The following is a 23,921-nucleotide window of genomic DNA, read 5'->3' as shown; positions in this document are numbered from 1 at the left end:
CTGCTGCTGGGGAGGGTGGTGATGTGGTTGGGGAGGTGGCGCGCCGCTGGGCCCGAGGATGGTTGCTCCTGGTGGTGGTGGGATATGTCTTTGGTGGGTATCTGGATCTACCAGCGGAGGCATATCGTTCGACATTGTTACGCTTGAAGTCGTAAGAAAATTTTTGGGATCTATATTACGGGGTGCTGCGCAGCAAGCAGAAGTTGGGACTGCAAAAGACGTCGAGCGCTCTGGTAAGGGTTGCTGCACTGCTCAAATTGGCGCGTTCTCAGCGGCTCATCGAAGGCCTACTCGTTGCAGAATGACTCGGTGTGATTCGGACGAAAGGCTGAGAGTGCCAGCCAACAAAGGCAATGGCAGTGATCAGTCGAACCTTGCTTGAACTTGCCTTTCTAGTTGGGCTCACAGCTGGCAAGGCCCGCGAAGTAGGGATTTGCAGTGGCTTTTAGAAACAGGTGTGTTTGATTCTTTTGTGAATGCATGAAACGACTTGCAGGAAGTACTGATGGGCCATACTGCCCACGAAACTGGTCAACAGTACGGGAGCATGTCTTCACAACCGGCAGTACTGTAGGTTTAATGACCAAGCTGTTCCCAGCCTTGTCGCGCTGGTTGTGCGACCACCCGCGAAACGGGCTCGCGTACCCTATGTACCACCTTTCATTGGGTCAAGTCGACGACCGTCCTTTTACAAAATCAGCTCTTGGACATTCATTTTCCACAGCTGCTCCGAGAGGTCTCCGCGCAATCCCCAATGCCCACGAGGTCTTCGTGTTCAGCTATATGATGTCGTACTCACCAGCTTTCCATGCTCCGCCGGGTATGCTTCGCGGGACAATGTCTCTCTATGCTGGCCATTCACTACCGCTCTGACGCCCGGACTGTCGCTTTCTGAACCTTCCTTGAATGAAAGCTTGTATGTCGCACCTGGAAATATCTCTGCTGCCGTTCGTCCGGTTCCTCCTTCCTTTCGATGCGAGGACCAAAATAACGAAACAACATGAATAAAGCGGCGCAAAGATTCGCAAGGATGGATGGCAAGGGAGAAGGGTGAGTCGTGCCCTGTTTCTCCATGAACAACGTGTGCTGGATGCCACGCGACCTGGAAGATCTGCACACATGCAAGCCTCGCGTTGCATTCCATGATAACGGAAATGGTTTTCGTGCCTCGAGTCGTGGGGCCCGGAAACCCTCCATTCATTCTCGCAGAGAGCTTGGACCGTCTATCTGGTACGTTTCACTGCGACTGTTCTTTCCATATGTTCCATGTGGGACCCTTTGTTCCGAGATTCTTTGAATGCCATATCGCCTGAGTGTTATACATTATCAATGGATCATGTGCTACCGCAAATTTTAGAATCATTGTCTGCTGGCATCGCAAAGACGCTTATTCTTTTCCTGCGTTCTATCCACACCCAACAAATGCATGACAAATACTATCAATACTATCATATCTACCCGAGCTCCGTGGCAGAGTATCCTGAGCTATGCGCAACGGAAATAATGAAATTTTGTTCGATCTATTCCGTACCCTTACCTTGGCGATATTTCGGTCCTCGGAAGAGTGGCAAGTCTCACTTCCCTTTTTTTTTTCTTCATGGTGGTGACACGCTTCAGCTCCAGATCAAATACATAACCACTAGTTGGCAAGGTGGGTATCCTCCTTGCTCTCGTGCTGCACGTACGTCATGAACGCTGGCTGTTAGTAGTATGTCGGACTCTCCCGACAGCAATAACACCTTTGTCAGACTGGACGTCACTAACCGAATCGTGGAGCTGGACCGAAGATAACATCGGTTGCTTCCGCGTGGTTATTCCTTGAACCGATAAGATTATCCTTAACGAGCACGGACCATCGAATACCACAGGGGACCATTCTTTAAGTGGCGCTGTCATGAGTTCTAGGTCTATCCTCGAATGAAGATCTAGGAGATCCATACTGGAGTGACTGGTATTCCCCCGAAACTTTGAGCAATTGAGTTTATCGAGTTAACCTTTGGGCGGAGAACGACCATCTATCCGAATCCGAATATCGTCAGAATACCCATATGCTATCTAAATTGTCCCTTCAACAAACATGGGACATGCATACTTACATTGGGGGCGCACTTTACACGCTACAGTGGAGGACTGATCACACGACGGGAGAACGAATGTAGTATGGAGGGAACCACCCTTGTGGTCTTGCTATAGCAGGCTTCTCGCTACAACGTGTTCTTCGGGCGGCACGTGTCGCTCTGGGTAGCTGTGGTTTGTCCTCGGCTATTTCATTGTAAGTCACTTTCTCTGCCTCGAGGCGCGTTGTCCTTGCGGGCTCTCATTCCCCCAACCTGAACTCATGGGGAAATTATGGCGACTTTTTGCCGTTCGTCCTCGACATGAGTTTAAGCGGGACAGAACCTGGGAGATCACTTCGCGAGGCGAAGCTGAAGGTATGTATGTGGTCAACGCGTATTGGACCGACCTTTTTCTTTCTCTGAGTGGTGGGTCTTTTCATTAGATAAACCGCAGTAGATTCCGTGGCGCTTTCGAAATCTTGGAATCTTCGACACCACACTTCGTTTGCACGATGCGCATTATTAGTCATTTGTGCCATCATTCTTACCTTTTTTCCCTCATCCCAATGGTCAGAATTCGCTCGTTACCTTTGGACATCTCTACCCTGGAATGTATCCAAACATGTTCGCTCCCCGGCAACCGGCCCTCGAAGATTCCTCTGGATGGACGGAAATAGAACGGTGGTGAGAGTCTTATATCATGAATATTTCTTGTTCGTCACCTCTCATATTCTCGAAGCGCATCAATTTCCTCACGTTCATTTTCTCAACTCATTGATGGGCCTAAATACTCACCTTGTGACCTCAAAGTCTATACTCGCGTGCTCTTGCTCCATTCAGCCCCGTCCAGAAGTCCTCCCTCTGCCCGATTTTCTCCATTTGGAAATCAATGGCGGACTATATTTGGGTATATTTACTTTTTTGATTCCGCTGGCGGCGCTGTTCATTGCTTCCGACCGTTCCTGTGGGTAAAACGCCCGCGGTCGTATATCTTTTCGGAATATCTATCATTCCCCCGCTAGCATGTATACGATATTTGCCAGGGAGTAACATCCCATGATTGCTATCTCTACAGCTGGGATCCCGTATGAGTGGTCAGTAGTTGAAACTTGGAAGATGGGGAGGGGGGAAAAGGGGAAGAAACACGTATCAACTATATACACAATAAACAACAGATCAATATCTGATGAGCTAGGGTATCGTCGTCGAGATCGATGTGTCGCAGACCCCGGATATGTTACAGTATATATACACCTGAGAGGGGCGCGGGAGTTCCATGTGAGTCGCAGTTTATAACAATACACCGGTAGTTGAATAAAACCTTGAGAGAAAAGACGTAAAGGCAGGAGAAATTTTGAGGAAGGGAGTGGAACGACAAAATGATGCAGATATGTTTCATGTGCGGCCTCCGATGAATGCGGCTGCAGAGGCGATAAGAGTAATCACGCGCGCGTCGGCCTATCCGGTCCATCTTCCCGTTCAGAAGGCCGTCAGCGATGACATGAACGTGGAAAATTCCATGTCTGTGCTAGCGATTTCAGGTTTGGTAGGGTAGTGGAAGGAATTTAGGTGGCCTTTGGTGAACGGGGCGAAATCCGGCCGAGAGAAGGGCACGGAGGTATCGATGTGGTGATGGAAAACATCCAGGCCAGCTGTGTACTGTTGTCCACACGGGGATATATCATGCTGATTGGGTGGGATATTGTCGAACGCGTATGAACCGAGTACGAACGGGTGGTCTGTACCGATACAGTCGAAAGACGGGGAGGGAGAGAGCATCTGCGGGGTAGCTGGGGAACTCGACGGACGAGATGAGCAGGGTGTCCAATCATTGTTGTTATACGCCATGTCGTAGCATGGCACAGGTGTTGTCACTCGCCCTTCCGTCGGAGAACAGGGGTAGCTGGCTACTGAACCATTCGCAGACATGATCGAATCGCCAAACGCCATATCGAACATAAATGGATCGAGTTCCTACGCGTCGGGCATTTGTCAGCGTGATCGATAGCGGCTCACATAACAAGCAAAACTTACAAATGAAGGTTGTGACTTTGCAGGGAACGAATATGATAGGGTTGGGTCGAACGAAGGGGATACCGACAAATCTGGGCAACTTTGTGTTGAGACCAAGGTGTGGATTGCAGTGACAGGTTCCGTAGGGCTCGGCGCCTCGAACTCAGTTGGTTGGGCAACTTGGAACGAGGGCTGACTGCTGGTAGATCGTGTGCGCCTAGAGGAGGATTTCTTAGGTTTGTCATTGTCGACAGGCGCGGAAGATGATCTACGAAATGACCGGGCGGTGATGGGCGTTTCAAATCGAGTGACGATCTCCGGCACGTGGGTACGATCAAATTCCTGGATAGCAGCGTCGAGTTCAGCTCCCTTCTTGCCCTCAACCAGTAGCTCCGCGATCTTTGCACACCGCTTGAGATCCTTCGGCTCCACTTCCCGTACCTTTCTCTTTTCCGTAGTCCCCTTTGATTTCGAATGCGAGGGACGGAAGGCGTACTGCGGCCACTTCTTGCGGTGCTCCTCTAGCGCTTTCTTCGCCTTTGCGTGCCAAATCTGCCGTTCGTCGTGAGGCATGCTCTGCCAGGTGAGCCCGATGATCTTAGATAGAGTGCTGTGGTTGGTCTCGACATCACTCGAGACGTGCTGGCTTTTGATAAACGCGGATCGGAAGAGGATGAAAGCATTGGGGGGACGGGGGATGTAATCTTCACCGCGTTTTTTACCGTGATTTGGACGGCGAGGGGAACCTTCCAATGGGGAAGGAGGGAAGAGGATAGGGTCGGAAGTGGTGTCCGAGGTGGGAAGAGGGTCGTTGAATGTGACTGGAGTCACGTTTGGCGCGAAAGCGATGCTGCTAGGGGGGGCCGTGTGGGTCCAAGGGGGGAGAGCGCCTAATGTGATCATTTGCGTTAACGAAAGACCTTGCCCGATCTAGAGGGAATACACACCTTGGCTACACCCATGGGAAGGCTTCCGAGATCTTTGTGCTGGCATGGGTGACTGTTGGGTGTCGCAAAGGAGGGAAGGGGGCGAGTGAGAAGGAGCGGAGGGGCAGGGGGGGATATGACCGGCTCGGGGGACACGAGGCAGGGGAAGACAGGGTGTGATTTATATGTACCTCTTCCAGTCTCAGATAAAGCCCATCCATGGCGTCTGTCGAAGGACTCGGATATGACTTCCTTATCCGGTCCTAAGCAGAAAAATACACATAAAATAAAATAAAATCGGTATTATTTACATAATACCTTAATCTCATACAAGAACGGCTCTCTCCCCGTTACGGCAAGTCAGACCCGAGTGAACGTACCCATCGTCGGACATCTAATCTTTTCCCACACGATGCATTCCGTAATTTTCAAGGTTTGCTTCCGCTGTCTGCCCAGGGACAAGACAAGACCTCGGCTGTCGAGCGGCCTGCAATTGTTTTGCGTCTCCGCTCGAAATGCCGACGGCTTGCCCAAAGAGCCCCACGAGTTTCGATGACGACGGGCTCTTGCAACAGATGTTATGAAGCTTTGCTACTGCCCCGCAGTCGAGTTGCCATTGTTATCAGGACAAGTTATTTCCTGTAAACTGAGGGAGATGGCCGGACTGGCCGCCATTCAAACCACCTTATTCGGCTAACTCGGGTCCTCCGCTCATCACCTTTGCGGTCGCGGGTGTCCAAAACAGACGGTGTGGTGCGATCATTTGTCCCATGCGCATGCACCACTGCAAAGTTGGCAAGTGCGCACGTTCATATTCCTCTAAATGTCAAGACTGGCTAGCTCACAGCAATGCATTTCCTAGCCACATCCACATGATCCATCCAGGTCGCCATCCGTAAACTGCGATCATAGCCGCGCCAGCGTAACATTGGCGATATGTAAGTATTGGAGGTTCAGAGCCAACTCAATCGATATGGCGAAATGTGGCGCTATTCCCTCACACGTCACTTTGACATTGGGCGGATCAATCGTCGATTTCACTTCGACAGTATTGCCCACACTTTCAGGTTGATAAAAATTTTCATTCTTATCAATCCCTCCAAACATTCACGGGAAGACATGCCAACGACTGCCAGCGACGGCCCCCCCCCCTGAAGTCAGGTACCTCGATCTATTAGGGTTGCACTAGACACCTTCAAACGTTCGAACGGGTGCATATGTAGTACCTTAGCGAATGCCCGAGGGGGACATGTCAGATCGATGGTTTCAACGCTCGGCAGGTAGGCGGTTTCTCTCCTCAGAGACGTATGACTTATTTACCTAACGCCACTGGGTGACCTGACGCGGCGTCCGTGGAACTAACAGGCTTTCTCTTCACTTCGATATTCAGTTTCAAAGGGGCCGATGGTTGTGATGACACTATGGCCTTGTTCTAATTCTGCACTGACAGGTCTATTAACAGTTTCGAGGGGTTCCTCACAGCGTAGATGGTATCATGGAGCTAACCTGCCGGGGTTTGCTTTCGCCGGAGCCATCTCAACAACAATGTTGCCTATCTACCTTGACATAGTCGCTCACCACCATCGCCTAGTATTTCTCAAGACACTGCCAAGTCTAGTCGTGACACATAGAACCGTTGTTGCACATGGCAGCGATTTAGTACAAATGGCGTTCGTGAGATAGGACTTAAGACGCGTATGTTCTAGCGCGGTGTCGCTAGGTTTGATGACGCGCTGTCTAGCGTGTTTTCATGGAGAGGTAAGTAACACTCATCCTCCGTTGCAAGCCAATACGCCCGGAATCCGCGGACAGCCATCGATAGGTAGCTCGTGGAGACTTTGCAATGAATCTCGTCGTAACATCTCAGTCTAAGTTCGAGATCGCAAGTCCGTTTGGCATCATCAGATTTCGGCGGTGGGTCAGCAGTCGCGCCACTCCATGTACAGATTTCCATGGACCCGGAGAAACCAACTGAGATCTCATTTATCTCGATCGACATTCTGTGCTCGCGCATGACCTTGCACCGGTATTGTGTGGCTGGCCATTCCGCATTCCCGACAGACGTCATGTCTGAGTCCCGTCAAATTCGCTGCACTACACACATGCGGCCACGCCCCCTACGGACATAGATCCGCAAGTACAGCAAAATAACCATGGTCCATGATGCTTTCCATAGGCCGACTACTGCACGCACACGCTGGGAAGACTGTCCAAAACCGTTTCTGAATGAAGGGAGCCAGTGAATTCATCTGACAAGTCTTCACAGCAGCGATGCTCGTCACTGCACTTCTTTCCCTGCATACTGTATAACATCAGCGGTGTTGTTTCATATGCCCTCATTTACACAGCCACCCAGTATAGCAATGTTCTTTCCACTTGTACCGCACCTTCATTATCTTTGGCCACTGGCTGCTTGCTTCCTCAAGACCTTGCTATAACATCGGTTCGTTCCTACATCATATCTTCGTATGTGAGGGGAATTTACAATGATCCTGTGCCTCGGGGCTCCGCTGATCATCGATGGAAGTCGTACTAGCCCATCTAAGATATCGTGGGTATCTTGTGTAGGTTCTAACGTCCGTGATCAAGTGGCCGATACTATTAAGGTTCCTATGATGAGCTAGGTTAACGTATGGCGGGGAAGTCGTGAAACAAAGTTCTTTTCCTATGAATGGCCTCGTCTCATCACAGATCATGCGCACGTGATGCTATCTCCCTGCAAGATATGGGACTGTCCTTCGCCGCCAACCGCAAAGACTCAGTTGTATCACTTCTCCCTGATCGTTGACCCTGCTTATTATCACTTGTGACTTAGCTGACCATATAGAGATGTGGACCCACAACTCGAAACTGCCGATATGCGGGACCCTTCGCTGCCTTTTTGATGACACCCCAAGCCACATGATGCAATCGGGCGATAATACCAGTACCGTCGATCACTAACCCGCGAGGCGTAACTCATTCATATCACGTAGGGCAGCGTCCAAGTTTCAAGGTTTTCGTCAACAATCAAGGTTTCGAATTTCAGGATAGCGCATCCTAGCTTTGGATAGTACTAGTGAAGTTGACCAACTCCGTTTACTTCATCAGCCACCGACCATCGGGTGAATTTTCGTCGCCGATGCCTGGAAATCGTTAAACTTGACGGATTGACGATAGCCTGATAACACACTTGTAGGAAAGAACAAAGTTCCCGGCACAAGATAAGAATCGCTGTACCACAAGTCGTCTTTCGTCCTTGCTTGGTTAGAGATTACATTCGATCCTTACCTATTCACGCTAGCGGCCCGTGATTTTCATGAATCAAGGAGACTAGAATGCACAAGATAATGAGCACAGCAATCCACCGCATTTACAGGTTGGCCGGATGATCACTGCTGCATAGACACAGCAACCTCCGCATTAATACCGCATACTCGACAATGGCGGAGCAGGGTCATCGCCCTCGACGTTGTAAATTTTAGGGGTATGATCAGCCGTCGATCATGATCAACAAGGCTGCTGTGTGTCCAAGAATCCAAGCAGTGACGATCCAAGGCTGAACAACGTTGTGCGCTCCACTCGGAAATAAAGCTGGCTACGTCCGTAATAACTTGTGGGTCCACTATCGTGAGAGAATACTGAGGATCACTACTAGGTGCTGGCTTGACGAGCCTTATACGGTGCCATCATCGCTACCGTACTTACCTGATAAATCTCCGTTACGTGATAAGATAACGGCTCGTGAAAGTATAAGTATATGGGGTGAGACATTGAGACTGAAAACCCTGACGACCTAGCAGTTTTCGGTGCCATTTACTCGTAAACAAACCATGATCAAGTGAGTGAAGGACGCTTAGATTGCCTGGCTTGATCCCCGAAGTGATTACAGCAGCGAGAATTCGCTGGAGAAAGGTAGAAGCCCGCATCAGATTCTGTTCACAGCACGCCACCACCAACTCCATAACAGGTGAAATGGTTGGACATCGACATACATCGCGTACGTGAGACTTGTGCTAACCAACGGGGGGAGGGTGGGGTGATGAGGAAGTGCTGACCTAGTAAGGGAATCCTGTAGGCCATGAGGCGTTGAGTCTGACCCATAAAGTAAGTCATAGGATCGCGGGTGATACGACCTAGCCGATTGCCACGGAAGCATAAAAATACCGGTGTTAGACCAAGTCCGTACGTACACAGCTAGAGGGACGAAAGATACTGAATCTGGTGTGCTTCTTGCACCCAAGTACTTACTTGCTGCGGTCCAGTTCTACTGTCTCCTCCACTGCGGCGCTGTTTCGGAAGCGAAACCTTGCCAGTCGCCGTAATCCTTCCAAAAATTGGTAGTGGCGGCAGTCGTGATAGTTAAGATTAGAGCCAGTATTTGAAAATTTGTATCATTCACTTCTGGTGTTTTGTCATGCTAAGGATGCCCATGGAGAAACTGCCATTCAGTATTCGAAGCCGTCGGAGCTGCGGCACGAAATCCCTCAGCTCACGTGCGGAAATGACGTCTGCCACGTCCGACACTCGGGCCCAGGCCCCTTGGACAGTCTTCCTCAGCACCCGAGCAGCTGCTGCCATGGAATCGACGTTTGGAGTTTTCTTGTACTTACTTTCAAGCATGCAGATTGACAAGAACAAAGAGCGAGGAGATGACAACTCCGGTCGTTATGTCAAGCGACGAGTCAGCATGGACGTCGACGTGGACAGATTCATAGCCTATCGGTTGTCCGAGAACAGGAGTGTGTCAATCTGCTCGGAGCAAGGTGATTGTAGTATTAGCTTAGGCGTTTTTGACCCTTGATGCATAGTATCGGTTCCCCTCTGTTGGAGCTGGGAAGGGCTGGATTTTGCCAATACGCACGTGGCAGCTTCCAATGGGAGTGGTTTTGCTATGCAGAGGTGGCAGCTCAGGAGTTCAATCTCAGAACCCCAGCTCGTCATGTCAACTTGAACAAACGCTGGCCGAAGCTCACCCGGGTACTGGGTGCGTTCTTCTCTTCCGGCCTTCTCAAATCTTAGCTCGGTCGTTCCCAATGCACTTACGGCTTCCCGACGGGTTGCCGACATCATTCAGTAGCGGAAAGGACACCCTTCGAATACGTACAAAGTCGCTCTACATAGGATATTGACACTTCATTTCAGACGGCTCGGCGCTTGCCACTTTGTCAGGCGTCCGTCCCTGCGAAATCCGGCTGTCCGAGGACTTTAGGTAGCCCCCCTTTGGTTCCGCCGGTGGTGTCAGCGTTCGAGTGCCTGGTGAACTTAATTTCCGGGCGCCAAAATGCAAACGTGCGATATGACCAGATGACTTGGGGGGGAGGCTGCCTCATACAAAGTATGTACACTTTTTTCGCCTGTGGGTTTCGGACCCTTTGTTGATCGAACAGGAATTATCAAGGGAGCACGGATGTGGTTATCATGCACGGCCTACCGGAATGTGCATGACGCCGGAATGTGACGACCACTCATCATCGACACACCATCACTGTAAGCACATTGAATCTTGCTTCTCTGACTACACTGGGGACAATATGTACTACGGACGAAGATTTGGGTTTTCGATGATTACACAGCTTACTCCTAACCTGCCAGCTTAGATACATCGTTCGGAATCCAAATCTTTGGTGTAGTCAATCCTCCTCCGTAACTTCAAGATCCCCATGCATTCTGTGTCAGTATCCTGCACGGATGTTCGGACCGCTTCCAATCAGCGCTTGACAACCAGTAATCGCTTCCCACGGACATCGCTCTGGTGGCCTTCACCCGTGTCTTCACTGTCGTTGCCGACCCTAAGGAATACGATTGGTTCTTGTCGCCTCTTCTCTTCGCTGCCACATGGCATGAAGCTACCGCCTGTCTTCCTTCGCTGAACCAGGTAATCACTCCAGACTCTTATGGCCCTTCCAGCTGGATTTCAGATGTCCTATGACTTCCCGTGCTCCTGAGTAGCGAGCAACTGGCAGCTGGGCCCAATAACAGTTCGCGCGACGCGTCAACTGTCAGTATTGTGGATGTCGAGTGGGCCATGAGTTGTGATGCTGTGGACCGAGTCGATTCAATACTATTGTCCTTTTTCTTGGGGTCGAGGTATGCCTTTATAGTCTGGTTGCTGGAGAGTTTCGCTTACTTAATTTTTGACAGGTACCTTGCCTTTCACCTCAGATCGCTTCCGCAACCAGGAAAATTTCCTATAACTTTGTCCGGGTAAGGCTCATTGACAGGTATATATACATGGTCTTGGTAAGTACGATCTGCATACACTGGTATGTATCACTCAATCGTCGTCCTTAGGATTGCCAGCCCACGAGATGTCCATGATTTCGTCAATGGAGCACCGATGAGTGGAAGGTTTGTGTACGCTTCGCAACGGTTTTCATCAGGTGAAGTGTGGTTCTGTGCTATTCACTCAGCGCCCGAAATTCACTCGTCAGGGGTATTAACTATCAGCAACTCTTCCTCCGGTAATTATCCAGTGGGGGACTTCGCCTTTGACACTCAGAAAGATTCTCAGTTTTGAGGTGACAGAATAAGTGCACGCCCTGAAACCTGCAGGCTTGCCAACGGCGGGGCCTTTACCAACACTCTTCAGTAAGACTCTCGCGCCTTCGACCGCCCCCCCGACACCTCTGCCATCCCTCCTTTCCAAAGCGCACAAAAATCCGGGTAGTACTCGTCCAGAAGCCTTAACTCGAAAATTCGCAAAAGCATCTCGTTTGAAAAGGCGGTTAGTAGGAGAAACAAGCAATCATCTGATGCATTCCTCGACTTTGTGCCTCTGAGTCAACACCAGCGCGGAAATCACTGAGTTCTGTGGTGACGTCTCGTTCTTGCTCCTCCAACGCGAACAGCACTGCATGTGCTTCAACAAGTTCATTCACGGACAGGATGGGTTTGGATCCAAGCCGGTATCACGATCAGCATCAATAGCTGTTGAATAGTGTCTGAACATCGAACACGCACCTTGGTATCTGTAGGGCCGATTAATCGATGAAATGGTTGTTAGCGACTAGTACTAAAAGACGTTGCACACCGAATGCTCGTGGTTTCAATTGTTGTAACGTGGTTCTCTCAGCGTGTTTCGAGAGCGAATTATGTATCGCTAACAATCATGCAATAGCACCTAGCTTCAAGTACTGTAAGTGACCCTTGCAGGCCCCCGGCAACCCAAAACATGCTCCTAAAACAAGTTGACCGCTCCACGACATAGAAAGTGCAATGACGGTGAAAGGAAAGCCAGATGTGACCAACGTTTATGGGGGTAAGGTCTGATGGAGCGCAAGAAGAACTGTTACTTGCCCCGCATGCAACTCTGTAACAATCACAACCACAGCCGTTTGTAGTCCGCAGTTGATTTGCCGTGTTGACATTCTCATCGATGCCCAGCACGCTACTAGCGTTGTCACCTGGATCAACTCGTACGATGAAGTGTGAACCGCCGGGTAAGTTAATGTAACGCCGTAAAGACTCAGAGGTATTGTGATGATGCTACATAGAGAAAGTCGGGGCTTGCTTGACGGAGAAATGTGATCTGGCGCACTCCATTCTGCAAACTACCATCAGAGTGTCCTTGTTATGAAACAGACCGCGCATCGAGACCCACATCACGCGGAGCTCTAAGTCACTACTGGACGTTGAAATCGACCCTTGTAATTGGACAGTCGCTGGTTCAAGACGCAAGGTTTATACGGTAACTTCAGCTCGTTGCGACTTGGGCAGAGCGCTGGCGCAGCCTCACTATAAAGTTGCGCGAACGACTCCATTTTCCCCGGCATTCATGGCCTTGAAAATGTTAACCGTTTGTCCCTTTCTTCGCTAACATCCGTGTCGATTGCGATTTTCCCTCTGCCGACCGGAAGAGTTGGCCCCTCCCATTCCTTTGGCCCGAACGCGCTCCCCGTGTAGAAGACATCCACTTTGTAATCAATTCTGCGTTTCGTCTTGAATCCCTGTCCCGTCAGAAACTTACTTCACTGTGTCTGCGCCTAAACTCACGCACTTGAAGGTCATCGGTTCCGCTCAGATTTGTCGCTGCATGGCACTTTCGTGGGCGTTAGTGGCAGGTTCAGCACCGTTGACCACCTTGAATTGTATCGCAACTCTCGAGATGACGAAACCGTATTGGAGTCTGCGGCATTCCTGGTGTGCATCACTTGGTACTCCTGGAACACGCCAAAATCCCAATCCCCTGCTGTGCAAAGGGCTCAAACACGGTTTATAACTGGCAGCACCTTGAAAGCCTATCCATCAACGGACATCTGCACGGCTAAAAGGCCTTTGTGGTTTTCTATGTAAGCAGAGTTTACGGAGCATTGCATAGAATTTAGTCCATGCGTGAGTAAGCGAAGTGTGACGCGTCTCTTGTCTTCTGCACACTTCGCGAATTGCAGATTCTGCGCCTCCAGCCGTCGCGCAGATCTCCTCTCGTTTTTCGCACCCGCCCGCCTCACCCTCTCTCAGGTCTAGCTGCCTGCAGGCAGGACATTGTCATCTGGGAAAGCTACGAAGAGTCGACCTGCTCGGCACCCATCCCGCCCTCACAGCTCACTCTTCGCCCCAGATACATTTCCTCCTCCGGGCCGGAAAACCCTTCGGGTTTCCACCCAACTCACAGTTCCATCGTTAAGCTCGTCGCCCCGGTATATCTCACTTGGAACCTGCGGCGTCGCTATTTTCTTCTCTCACTGTACGTAGTTTCCCTCCGAGAAACAAAGCGTTCGAAACACATGGGTCAATGTTTTAGCCAACTGCCTTAGGTGGCGACGAGAGGTGGGTCTATCAAAGTTGCGATTAAACTTTCAGCAACGCTTTCCCGGAGTTTGCATTTCGTTCGTGTACGAGCGGCTCAACGATTTATGTGTTTTGACATTCGCGTATGCCATCCGCGATGTCGAGCTTTCTGTCATCGGTGGCGACTCGTGGTTGGTACGTCCCATGTGTTCGTATCGAGCATTCCGGTTGGAACGGCATTCCTTCTGCGCAGATAGCGCCTGTATCTTTGGTACGTACATCCTCTGGGTTGTATGCTGACGTTGAATACCCTATCAATTAGGCTATACCATCAGACCGGCCTTATGTTTAGATGGCCTTCGTCATACCATAATGTCGGACGCATTGGTACCGCCTTTATATACCTTCTGCCGTTCCAGGGTCCTCCAGCTTATAGTTCATATTACAAGTAGTTTTGTTCCGGTCGAACACTCAGAGACATGACCAGGACAAGATTTGACTTGGATGCACCAAAATTAGAGTTCTCGGGCTTCTTTGTGCCAAGTGCGTCCACGTAACCAAGGATATGACCGAAAGACTTAATGCGGGCAGACCCCGTTCCGATGTTCTGTAAGAGAAGTGCGGAATTTACTCAATCTTCTGTCCGCAGTAGTCAGAAGTAGCTAAGGAGGAGTCTTTGGTTGCTCCAAACCAGACTGGATTGCTTCCTGGCGAGACATCGACGGGAGACCTTTATCCCGATGACCACAGAGGAGAGTGGCCTGTGGCTCTCATGACGACGGTGTACCTGAAAATGCTACAAGCACGTCTTCCCAAAGTGGTCAGTTGGAAGAGGCTGACGCTTAACACCCTCGTCTCACCAGGAGAAATAAGATCGTCATGGAAGCCCACCCAGTGATTTTGAGAATGATGAACCTGGGGCCTGAATTGTTCCTTTCCGCGTCTATGGCAAGTGTGATGGACACCTTGATTCCCTGTCTGCCCTATCTCGTGGGTGGGCCGTTGGGAAGTCAAGGAGGAAGGCAGGACGGGCGAGCAAGGGTAGACGCCTTTCTTCGACGAAAATTCTAACGTGCGTTATTCCATTAAAAGAAATTCAGGGAAAGAAGCAGAAAGTACGACGAGTAGTTGAGCAGAAGGCGAGAGCCGGGCGAATCTCCTATCCCGTTTGGTGAGTTGGCGATTGGACGAGGGTCCTGATGATCACCGTCGCTTTGCAATCTTACCGGATAAAATATGCCACGGATAGGTAAGTTTAGCACTGCATCACCAGTCGCCTTCTCGATTCAGGCTCATGTGATATCTTCGTACGAGGATTTCAAAAAAGAGAGTGGGCGATATGAGGAGCATCTGCCACAGATGCACTTGGAGATTGAGGTCAGGACATCCATGATAAATGCGCTTGAAGATTGAGGACATCCGTGACAGATATCTGGAAGTAACACGACAGCAGACAGAGTAACACGTCGCTGGTTACAGTGGGTAAACTGCATTCTACACGACATGGTGTATCCCTTTCTAAATATACCCACGCCATAGTCACAGCGAGTACAATGTGGTATGAACTCTATAACTTACTAGACAATGAACAAAAGTTCAGCTTGTAAAAGTGGAACCAAGTTGGAAACTCACCACACAATGACAGTATGGCAAAGAAGTCACAGAGCCCAAAGCTGGGCACCCGGCACATCCACTGTGCGGATAGGACACGTCTGTACCAGTGCAGCCAAGTCGGTTTTACTAATTGGGCCTGCTCCGAAGACAGGTGAACTCCAATTAAAATGAAGTAATTACCTTCGTATTAAAACACGCAAAATAGCCCACCCACCAATAGCAGTGAACCTGCCGACATAGAGACATACGATTGAGAAGATAATGGAATGCGATACAACTCCAATGACGGACAGTATTCCTGCAGCATTTGAAGGAGACGGACATCGGCGGCGTTGGAAGGCTCCGGGGTTATCACATAATCGGAGACAGGCTCCTAGATGAGTTGTAGACGCAACGTTCGGTGTCCCAAGTTCCTCCGCTTCATGAACCAATCCATGAGAGGTTCGTAGTGGTTCACTCGAAAGGAAACGAAATCTTGTATGTCTAGGCTCTTGAGGTGCATCCAGTTGTCGATAGGGCTACAGTGGTCATCTGGATGATCCACCACTCGGCAGGGGGAAAACAACGAAAAGAGGTATTGCATATTAATGGTTGCATGACGCAGGCCATGAAATACCTGGCAGAGTTCCTTGGCCATATCCGATATATCTTGGTGGGGTGTCACGTGAAGGAACCCAGCAAAAATAAGGTGGCGGACGTTGTCGAACTTCGACTTAGGGTCCCTTAAACGCTCTGCAGATGCTGATGTCCACAGTATTCCTCGGAAAATTCAAAGCGTTCGAGCCTTGATGCCACAGCGGATTCCAAGAACGACATAGGATCATTGATTCGAAGTATGAGGTACTCAAGAACAGGAAAGTGGATGCTGTCTCGTGGAAATTTCGAACCATAAGTGGTGCCCCAGAGCGACAGTTTGGTCAACGAATATTTCCCAGGAAGGCGCTGTGTGGTGCACTATTACCCAGGAGGATAGCAGTCATACTGGAAGCCGAGAGGGATGCGCTCAATCCCTGAAGCTGTAGATTCTTGAGAGCAGGGACACGTGAGTATATCATAGGTAGGAATTTGGCACAATCCCATTCCAGAGATATGACGAGGAACTCAAGGGATGGCAATCCCAGGTAGGCACATGCTGTCCAGGAATTCCAGGGTATCGCCGAGGATCCAAAGAGCGTGCCAACGGTCCTGCATGAGCTGCAACAACGTCCAATAGCTCCGGGTCGTATACTCTGAGGAAGATTGTAAGAGGGGCTTGTCGACTTCTTTCCAAGTGCAGCTTCAACAAAGTCGAGGTTATGTAGTTTTCCAACCAGATCTCGCTCCAGATACTAGGGGTGTCCACTATCACGGCCCTCCAACGGCGCGAGACGCGGGCCAGATTTTCCAACGTATGTCCGAGGAGGAGGAATATCTGTGCAAGCAACTCGTTTGGAAGGCGATCGATGGGTGGCACAGTGCTGGTTCTGATCAACTCGTCGATCACGACTTTCTGAGGTGCTATAGCTTTGCGGGCATCTAACAGCTCCTGGAGCAGTTCCAATTCACTGGATTGCAGGCGGACTAGTTCGGCTCTAACATCGGAAAGGCCTTTCATGCTCGTCCTGGACTCCTGAAATGAGTGTTGCTCGCGGGTCTAAACAAGACCCGGACTCTACCTGAGTATGGATTTCTTGCAAGTTGCTATTCAAGTCGGGCCTGAACACTTGATTCGTGCATCGTGAAACCTTGTCCAGCGGGCACGTGTCGAATTATGTCAATTGATGCCAGCCCGGAGTCGTGTGTCTGAGTGCAAGTCCCTTCCCCGTATCTTGCATCCTGAGTTACGATTTCTGTCTCTTTACCAGCGAAGGTGTTGCTGCGCTTTCGTACTAGTGTCTAAGTTAGTCCGAGCGTCATAAAGGAGCGACGATTCGGAGTACGTTCAAATAGACTGATATCCCCAGACTGTCTCTTAGCCAGGGGCTTCAGTCTCTGTCGTTCACAACATACTCCACAGAAAGTGGCGCGAGTTGCTACATGCTACACATACCAATGTCCATACCGCTGCCCGTGATATATATACATGCACATGCATAAGTAGCCATGAAGTGGAAATAAGACAAACAAAAAACCTTGCATCTCATGAAGTCAGTCTACGAAAGTTGAGTCTCACTACGGGACCCGTCCAACCGTGAGGCTACCCTTCTACTATAAAACGAAGCGAGACCTTCCCTACTTCTCTTCATACCACCAAATGAAGCACGAAAAATCATCGAATACGAAGCGCACGTACAGTACGAGACAAAAGAAAAGAAAAGAACCTCAACAGCATTGTCACAACGACATAAAGACCATCCCGATCAATACACAAGCAATCGTTACCGGTGGGGTGACCACGCAGTAGGCCCAAAAGACAGTACGGGAGATCAGGCGCTCGAATGGTGAATTTGCTTCGGACGATGATGCCCCGGTGAGTGTTGGTGATGTTGGAGGGGACACTGGCGCTGGAGCCGATGCTGCAGTGGATGTGTCAGATGGGACGGGTGTTGGTCCTGCAAAAGTTGATGCCGTAGTTGCAGCTGTGACCTCGAGTTCGGGTGTGGGTTTTGGCTCTGCTGCGGCCCTTTGCGAAATCTGCGGAATGCGCAGGATCGGGTTAGCGACAGATCGAGGAAGTACTTACATAATGAACGAACGAACCTGTGCAAGCGTCAACGCAGGTGGTGACGCAACCAGCAAAATCGTTGCTACGATGAACACAGGACTGATGAAACACGCAATCACATGTGAGCACCGGATAATACGTGTGAGCACATTACGAAGAAAGTGAGAGGGAGAGACACGTACTCGTCAAATACCTTGATGCCACCCTCTCCATCACCCCGTATTTTGAGAAAAGCCATTAAAGGGAGAATAAGGAGCGGCGTGAGGATCATTCTGGATAGAAGAGTGATGACGACGGTTGTTGTTTCGCCTGGGGGAGGTGTAGGACGGACAGCTTTGGTAGGGTCGTTGTCAACGATGGCATCGGTATGTCCGCTCGTCTGTTTCCCATTAGGGCTCGTGGACGAACGCATACGCCATATTGCACGCTCTCCCGCTTCGATATCTACGTCACGATCCTGTTCGTCATAGTCATCTGCGAGATGTATAGGTCCCCTCCGCCTCCGTCTCCCACTAACAGGGGTCATCTTCCATATATCCTGTAGCACGCTGAATAGCGACGACAGCGACGGAGAACGGGAGATGTTGCCGCTGTCCCGGCGACTAACACCATGCCGAGCCTGTTCTTGCATGCGATCGCGGGCAGCGAGCGGTTCGGCGCTTCCGCATGCGAGAACTTGCCGGCGACGTGTCTGTGTGTGAGTGCTGTCGTGATTTTCTCGGAGCTCCCGTTCGATTCCATCTTGTTCGAGTTCGCTCTCGTCATCAGCCCGGCCGGGTACACCTGGGATCCTTGTTTCGTGTCTTGTACTCTCGGTCATACTACCATCATCGGCTCCACTCCTATGTCTTCGTTTAGCATCCTTCCCTTCCTTCCCATTATCCTCCCAAAACCATCCCCCGAGCACGACCAACGTCAAGGGAACGCTGCACGCTCCTGCACTGTCCAGTGCGCCTTTCACAGGGGCCACCAAATCGCTTTTGAGCATCGGCTGAAATGGTGGAAGTGTGAGCAGGAGTGCGAGGAGGGACGCGAAGAGAGGCGGTGGTGGAGTTGGTATGCGTATCCGTTGGATGAGGGTGCGTAGAGGTTGGGATAGGGAGATAGTACGATACGAGGGGAGCCGTTCCCTCGCCGTGGTGGAACGAGAGGGTGCATCGATGGCATAGTCGTGTGAAGACGGGGTGTACGTGGTATTGGAGAGAAGCGATGGCGCGGGGAGTGGGTGAACGACGAGCGTCTCGTCCGAATCTGTTTCGAGGTCGGAGTCCGACGGGGCATGAAACGGCGTCGAGCTGGAGATTTCTTCGCCGAAACCTGCGGGGGGAAGGTGGGCGGCGAACTCTCGGTGGCGGTATCGGGGGTAAATTTGTGCCTGGAGAGTGTTCTGAGCTGATCCACGAGACCCGATTTCCGGTGTTGGACTCTGTATCCATATCTTTTTGTTTGCGCCCGATTCACCCGAACGCCCTGATGCAGCCTGGTCGATTAACTCAGGCTCTTCCGTATCTGCATGCGAGAGCAATTGGACACCATAACTCCACCGTAGCTGTAGACGGACGTAAGACATGGCGTAGTCGAACACGTGACGAAGCGAAGAAAACGCCAAGTAAAGAAGGCTTACCATCATGCCAAGGGTGCTAAAGACAACGAGATAGGTGAGCGCCCTGCCAAACATGGCGTTTTGGTCGTCATCGGGTGTCCATTTTAGCCCTGGAACCGTGGCGACAAGGGATTGCATTAGTGCAACAGGAAGAGAGTTGGAATTCATGAACATGGAGGCGGCGATAGCAAAGTTTCTTGCCGCAAGGTGAGGGTATAGATGAATGCGAGGAGAGGGTGGACATACCTTTGGGAACGTTTAAGGTAGCATATTCGAGCGAATACGTTGGCAATAAGACCAGACAAGCCGGATACCAGCAAGAAGAAGAGTGGGATGACCCATAACTCGCGTAGTTTCTCTTCGTGGTAAGATGTTAGCAAAGTCGCAATGACGACTGGGACAGAGGGGACATGCCTAGACTAAGAAAGAAGGCTACTTTGGAGAAGAGCAGTGCAGGGGTGAATAGAAAGACATTGATGTTGTTGAGTGTCCTCTGGGTGCGTTTGTCTGTGATGCCCTTCCAGGAAAGATAGTAGCCTGTCAGGCACAGTAGAAACACCTGAAATATCGACTGCAAAGCAAAATCAGACGGTACACTCGCTAAAATGCGAGAAAGAATACCTGGAATACGGTGTAGAGGAGTGGCAAGACGGGTGTGTTTGCGATATGCATCAATTCTGCGGGCTCGCACACCCGCCTGCTTCTTTAATACGCTGACGCGGGATCATCGGATGGAGAACACGTGCGTCGGTGGCTGTGCGGTATCGCCAAGGAAATGTAGAAGCTGACGTCAATGTCAACAACGTGATGGCCTGGAGGTGCAGCGGAAGGTCGAACAACGAGCCGATACGAAATCTGGCTCGACAGAGCATCCTAGCCTTAGACAGGGTCACTGACGTGCGTTCACTGCTGTGCGCGTATCAGACCTACTGACTCATGCACCAGCTGGCAGGCCATGGCCAAGGTCAACACGGTCAACCGTACGCCCTACCTTTGGCCAAGCAATGCATACCAAGACTCTCCGCAGTTCGTCTTCTTTTTTCTTCCTCGAACATTCCATTCTCTGGGCGATGTGCTCTCACGGATCCATCGGGCACGGCGCCACCTTATCTGCTCCTCACATGGTAATCTCGCTCTCTCTGTCTTTCCCCCGTGGCACCCCCCTTTCATCATGATGTCAGCACGCACACTGCGTTGGAGAACACGCTCCCATACGTCCACCCTGGAGCCACCGTTGTCATCGTAGGCAGCGGATCGGGATATTTGGCTGTAGTCCTGCATCACCTTGTCTCCCCCATGCATTCGTCTGACAACCCAAACCTGCCTCAGGGGAAAGTCATCGGGATAGACCACATCCCCGACGTCGCAGAACGGTCAAAGTACAACCTTGAGAATGACGGGCTCGGCGCTGGATTGACGGTAAGATCGAACTAGTCGCAGGAAATGGAAGGTAGGGGAATGTTCCCAACGGTACGTAATTGTTCTTGTTCATCCCGAAGAAAGCTGCTCGCTCTCCTTCGATTGCCTCGTATGACGTGATGCAAGCACCTAGCTCCTCCACTGCTCATGTAATCGGTGCATAGCGTCCCATTTTCAATTGACTTAACTCCGGAGCTACTCGCAGTATAGTCGACCTCGTAATGGACACGATTACGGTGGGCGAGAAGGATCATGTTGCCATTTCAAGGTTTGGGGTCTGTATGCTTGCAACCATACCCGGGACTCCACCCCACAGATTGGGGGTTATATAAATGTGTTACGAAATCTTTGCCACGCATCCCAAGTAGCCGCCATGTCTGATAATGACGAACTCACAGGCCCACAGGTTGACTCGATGGCACCTCGAAGTAACGATGCTACCACCCGTTTCATCCCAAAACCTACAGGGAAACGTCAGCATAAGGATTGTCGTTAGTCCATCACAGCCTTTTGGGGTTCTACTGCTATGGTGGGCCATAAGGATAGCTTAACATTTTCATAGTCCAGACTATGACAGCATGCCATGCCCTTCATTCAAAGTTTGTATTATGTAAACCATACCTAGTTGGCAGTGCATGTTGTAATTATGAAATTGTTCATTTGGCCTTGTTGGTGAGCACTACAGCTGCTTGTCAGGATGCAAGCTGATGCCCAGTGAAAACTGGCCATGGCTGGGTGTGATGTGATGTGACAGGATGTGATCAAACTGGGCAAGTGATACATGGTCACATGGAGTCAGAGTGTTATGCTGATGACTTGTATTGTGCCATGAATTGAGTGTGGTGAAGGAGCAGAGCTAAGGGTGGTTGCAAAGTAGATTTCAAATGAGGGAGCAGTACAATACATGCAGGTTTATATACATATGTAGAGTACCTGCAAACCAAACATTCAAAAACATTTATACATACACCTGAGTTCCTATCCCAGCAGTGCAAGTCATAGTGAGTCACTGCACAGCAGGACTACACATATAACCATGTCTGCAGAGTAGGGAGGGACTGGGGGTAGACATATGACATAGGAAGGGTAACCACATATATATGACATACAGGGGTAAACAAGTACTAGGGGTACACATGTCATGTGACTGTGTGGATCAGGGCCACCAGTGGATCACAGAAGGAAGGGTGAACAGACACAGTCCAGCTATAGTACAACATGGGGTAAACAGGGGTGAGGACATAAAAGGAAACATACAGAATGTGAGGTCAACTACATAAGTGGTGGCTCATGGGCAATAGAACATCAGTCACTTGAAAGTGTGATGAGCATGCAAATGTATTGTACAAAGTCTAGAAAGGAAAGAATGTGAGTGTCAGTGTGACATCACCCCCCCCCTGCCCCCCTCCAAGGCCTGAGGTCCTCTGAAGGCAGGTAAAGGCCTTGGACCACCCAGGAGCAGATTTCACTGTTAGTTGCCACTGTGAGCTGGGCAGTTAGATGACCAATGTCCAAGGCATGAACATTGGTAGCAGGCAAATTGATGCAGGGGATGCTCCCAACTGATGGGTATGAGCCCACCAAGTTCATGTTTGCTGAGGGAATTCGATAGGATACTGGAATGAAGGGACAAGGTGGCAGAGGTTGGGTTGTCTTAGTAGCATAGAAGATGGCCTGTCCTGCCAAATCTCTGCAGGCTTGAGTGAAAAAGTTGAGCCAGTTGCAGGGAGACCCATTGAAGGGGACTTCTGTGAGGGTGTCTGTGATGGCTCAGAAATGTTCTCTCCCTTGGCCCAGTATAATCTTCTCCCAGCAATCATGACACCTCTGTTCAGCATCTCCTCCAGCCTCTGATATTCCTCCTTGTTGATGTTGTGTACCACTTTGGTGACTGGCTTCTTCTCCCATGAGCATCCATGCTTCTTTTTGGTCAGGGTCCAAAGGAAGGCTTGGTTTTCCAGGTGTTGTTTGATATCCCAGAGAGAAGAGCCCACAGACCATGATGTCAAGGGGGAGTTGGTTGAGAAAGGAATGGAAGGAGGACACAAGGGAGGGGCCATAGTCTTCATGAATGATTTTGACTATGGCTTCTTGGGTCTTCAGGGCTTCCTGGAGGATAGATGAATTGGTGTGATTGAGGTTCTCATATGTATGCACTTTGAAACTCTCATTGGCAGTTCTGGCTTGATTGTACATGCACTTTCTGATCACTTCTGAGCTTCTGAAGATTGTAGACAGCATCTGTAGATGCTCATGGTGTTCTCCTGCTCTCCAGCTGTGTGATTCCCAGTGCTCAAAGTTGTTAAGGCAGCTGCATGTAACCAAGGAAGAGGCTTGCCTCAGGAGCCAGTCTGCTGGCTGTGCCAGCAGGAGCAGAGGGGACAACTGTGGGGCCTGACAGTGCAGCTGGTGTGACACAAGGCTCTGGAGCAGATGAGCCAGGGCAAGAGGCTGGGGTTGGTGTTCTGTAGGTGGCTTGGGAGAGTGGGGGTATTACACAATCTGAAAGAGGTGTCATAGCAAGGTCCAGATGACTCCTTGTGAGCTTTGGACTTTCCCTTGCAGGCATCCTTACAAGCTCTTTGGGAGGAGGGGACTGAGCAGATGACTGGGTATGGATATGGGCATGTGGTGGAGGTGATGGTGTAGGGAGTTGTATACTCCTTGAGGCTGGAACATGAATCAGTCACTAAATTCTGCAAGCCTCTGTGACAGACCCATTTCAGGATATTTCCTGCTTGTGACCTCATGTTTTCTCCCAACCCTGTTGCCTTTGGAGTTTGTCCTGACCTTCAGCATGTCACCCAGTCATCAGTAAAGCTGATCTGGAAATTCTGCATTTGCCCAGAGTCATCCAGAGTTCAGTAGCTGCACTGCCTAACCATGTCATCACTCATTTGTGCCAGATGCCTCTAAAAAACTCTGGTTATCCCTAT

General features: G+C 50.3%; 6 protein-coding genes across 6 annotated transcripts; 3 read left to right on the top strand and 3 right to left on the bottom strand.

Moving 5' to 3' along the window:
- Positions 1-3,536: 3,536 nt before the first annotated feature.
- F5J12DRAFT_724013 (uncharacterized protein) lies at positions 3,537-4,973 on the bottom strand (the record flags this gene model as incomplete). Its single annotated transcript, XM_051741490.1, has 2 exons — positions 3,537-4,031; positions 4,092-4,973. 2 exons carry the CDS (start codon positions 4,971-4,973, stop codon positions 3,537-3,539), a joined length of 1,377 nt encoding a protein of 458 aa, XP_051597923.1.
- Positions 4,974-9,401: 4,428 nt separating this feature from the next.
- F5J12DRAFT_784352 (uncharacterized protein) lies at positions 9,402-10,436 on the top strand (the record flags this gene model as incomplete). Its single annotated transcript, XM_051743007.1, has 4 exons — positions 9,402-9,721; positions 9,787-9,962; positions 10,188-10,313; positions 10,366-10,436. 4 exons carry the CDS (start codon positions 9,402-9,404, stop codon positions 10,434-10,436), a joined length of 693 nt encoding a protein of 230 aa, XP_051597922.1.
- Positions 10,437-13,305: 2,869 nt separating this feature from the next.
- On the top strand, positions 13,306-14,603 carry F5J12DRAFT_784351 (uncharacterized protein; the record flags this gene model as incomplete). The annotated part of the gene is made up of 5 exons (XM_051743006.1): positions 13,306-13,309; positions 13,436-13,614; positions 13,670-13,900; positions 13,959-13,976; positions 14,358-14,603. The coding sequence occupies 5 exons, from the start codon at positions 13,306-13,308 to the stop codon at positions 14,601-14,603; spliced, it is 678 nt and encodes a 225-aa protein (XP_051597921.1).
- A 1,560-nt stretch (positions 14,604-16,163) lies between these two features.
- Positions 16,164-17,322, bottom strand: F5J12DRAFT_255389 (uncharacterized protein). Its single transcript, XM_051738603.1, has 3 exons — positions 17,239-17,322; positions 16,975-17,187; positions 16,164-16,925 (listed from the first exon to the last, which is right to left on the bottom strand). Exon 3 carries the CDS (start codon positions 16,911-16,913, stop codon positions 16,371-16,373), a length of 543 nt encoding a protein of 180 aa, XP_051597920.1. The 5' UTR covers positions 16,914-16,925; positions 16,975-17,187; positions 17,239-17,322; the 3' UTR covers positions 16,164-16,370.
- Positions 17,323-17,371: 49 nt separating this feature from the next.
- On the bottom strand, positions 17,372-19,926 carry F5J12DRAFT_255323 (uncharacterized protein). The gene is made up of 5 exons (XM_051738602.1): positions 19,813-19,926; positions 19,588-19,762; positions 18,146-19,512; positions 17,982-18,062; positions 17,372-17,932 (listed from the first exon to the last, which is right to left on the bottom strand). The coding sequence occupies exons 2-5, from the start codon at positions 19,738-19,740 to the stop codon at positions 17,725-17,727; spliced, it is 1,809 nt and encodes a 602-aa protein (XP_051597919.1). The 5' UTR covers positions 19,741-19,762; positions 19,813-19,926; the 3' UTR covers positions 17,372-17,724.
- Positions 19,927-20,373: 447 nt separating this feature from the next.
- F5J12DRAFT_724014 (protein-L-isoaspartate O-methyltransferase) lies at positions 20,374-21,000 on the top strand (the record flags this gene model as incomplete). The annotated part of the gene is made up of 3 exons (XM_051741491.1): positions 20,374-20,463; positions 20,519-20,638; positions 20,767-21,000. The coding sequence occupies 3 exons, from the start codon at positions 20,374-20,376 to the stop codon at positions 20,998-21,000; spliced, it is 444 nt and encodes a 147-aa protein (XP_051597918.1).
- Between the last annotated feature and the right edge of the window lie 2,921 nt (positions 21,001-23,921).

The sequence above is a fragment of the Pisolithus orientalis genome, assembly GCF_024613125.1.
Source record: "Pisolithus orientalis strain OTSU chromosome Unknown F5J12scaffold_25, whole genome shotgun sequence".
NCBI lineage: Eukaryota > Fungi > Basidiomycota > Agaricomycetes > Boletales > Pisolithaceae > Pisolithus > Pisolithus orientalis.
The sequence above is the reverse complement of the archived record's forward strand: the minus strand, read 5'-3'. Positions and strand labels throughout refer to the sequence as shown.

What these genes read in the sequence shown, in the direction of transcription:
- F5J12DRAFT_255323 (XM_051738602.1), bottom strand. Translation starts at nt 19,740, where the DNA reads ATGTTCATGAATTCCAACTCTCTTCCTGTTGCACTAATGCAATCCCTT. An exon ending in GGCATCAAGGTATTTGACGA is followed by an intron (nt 18,063 to 18,145) that starts GTACGTGTCTCT and finishes GTGTTTCATCAG; the next exon opens with TCCTGTGTTCATCGTAGCAA. An exon ending in CAGGTTCGTTCGTTCATTAT is followed by an intron (nt 17,933 to 17,981) that starts GTAAGTACTTCC and finishes CGCATTCCGCAG; the next exon opens with ATTTCGCAAAGGGCCGCAGC.
- F5J12DRAFT_255389 (XM_051738603.1), bottom strand. Translation starts at nt 16,913, where the DNA reads ATGAAAGGCCTTTCCGATGTTAGAGCCGAACTAGTCCGCCTGCAATCC.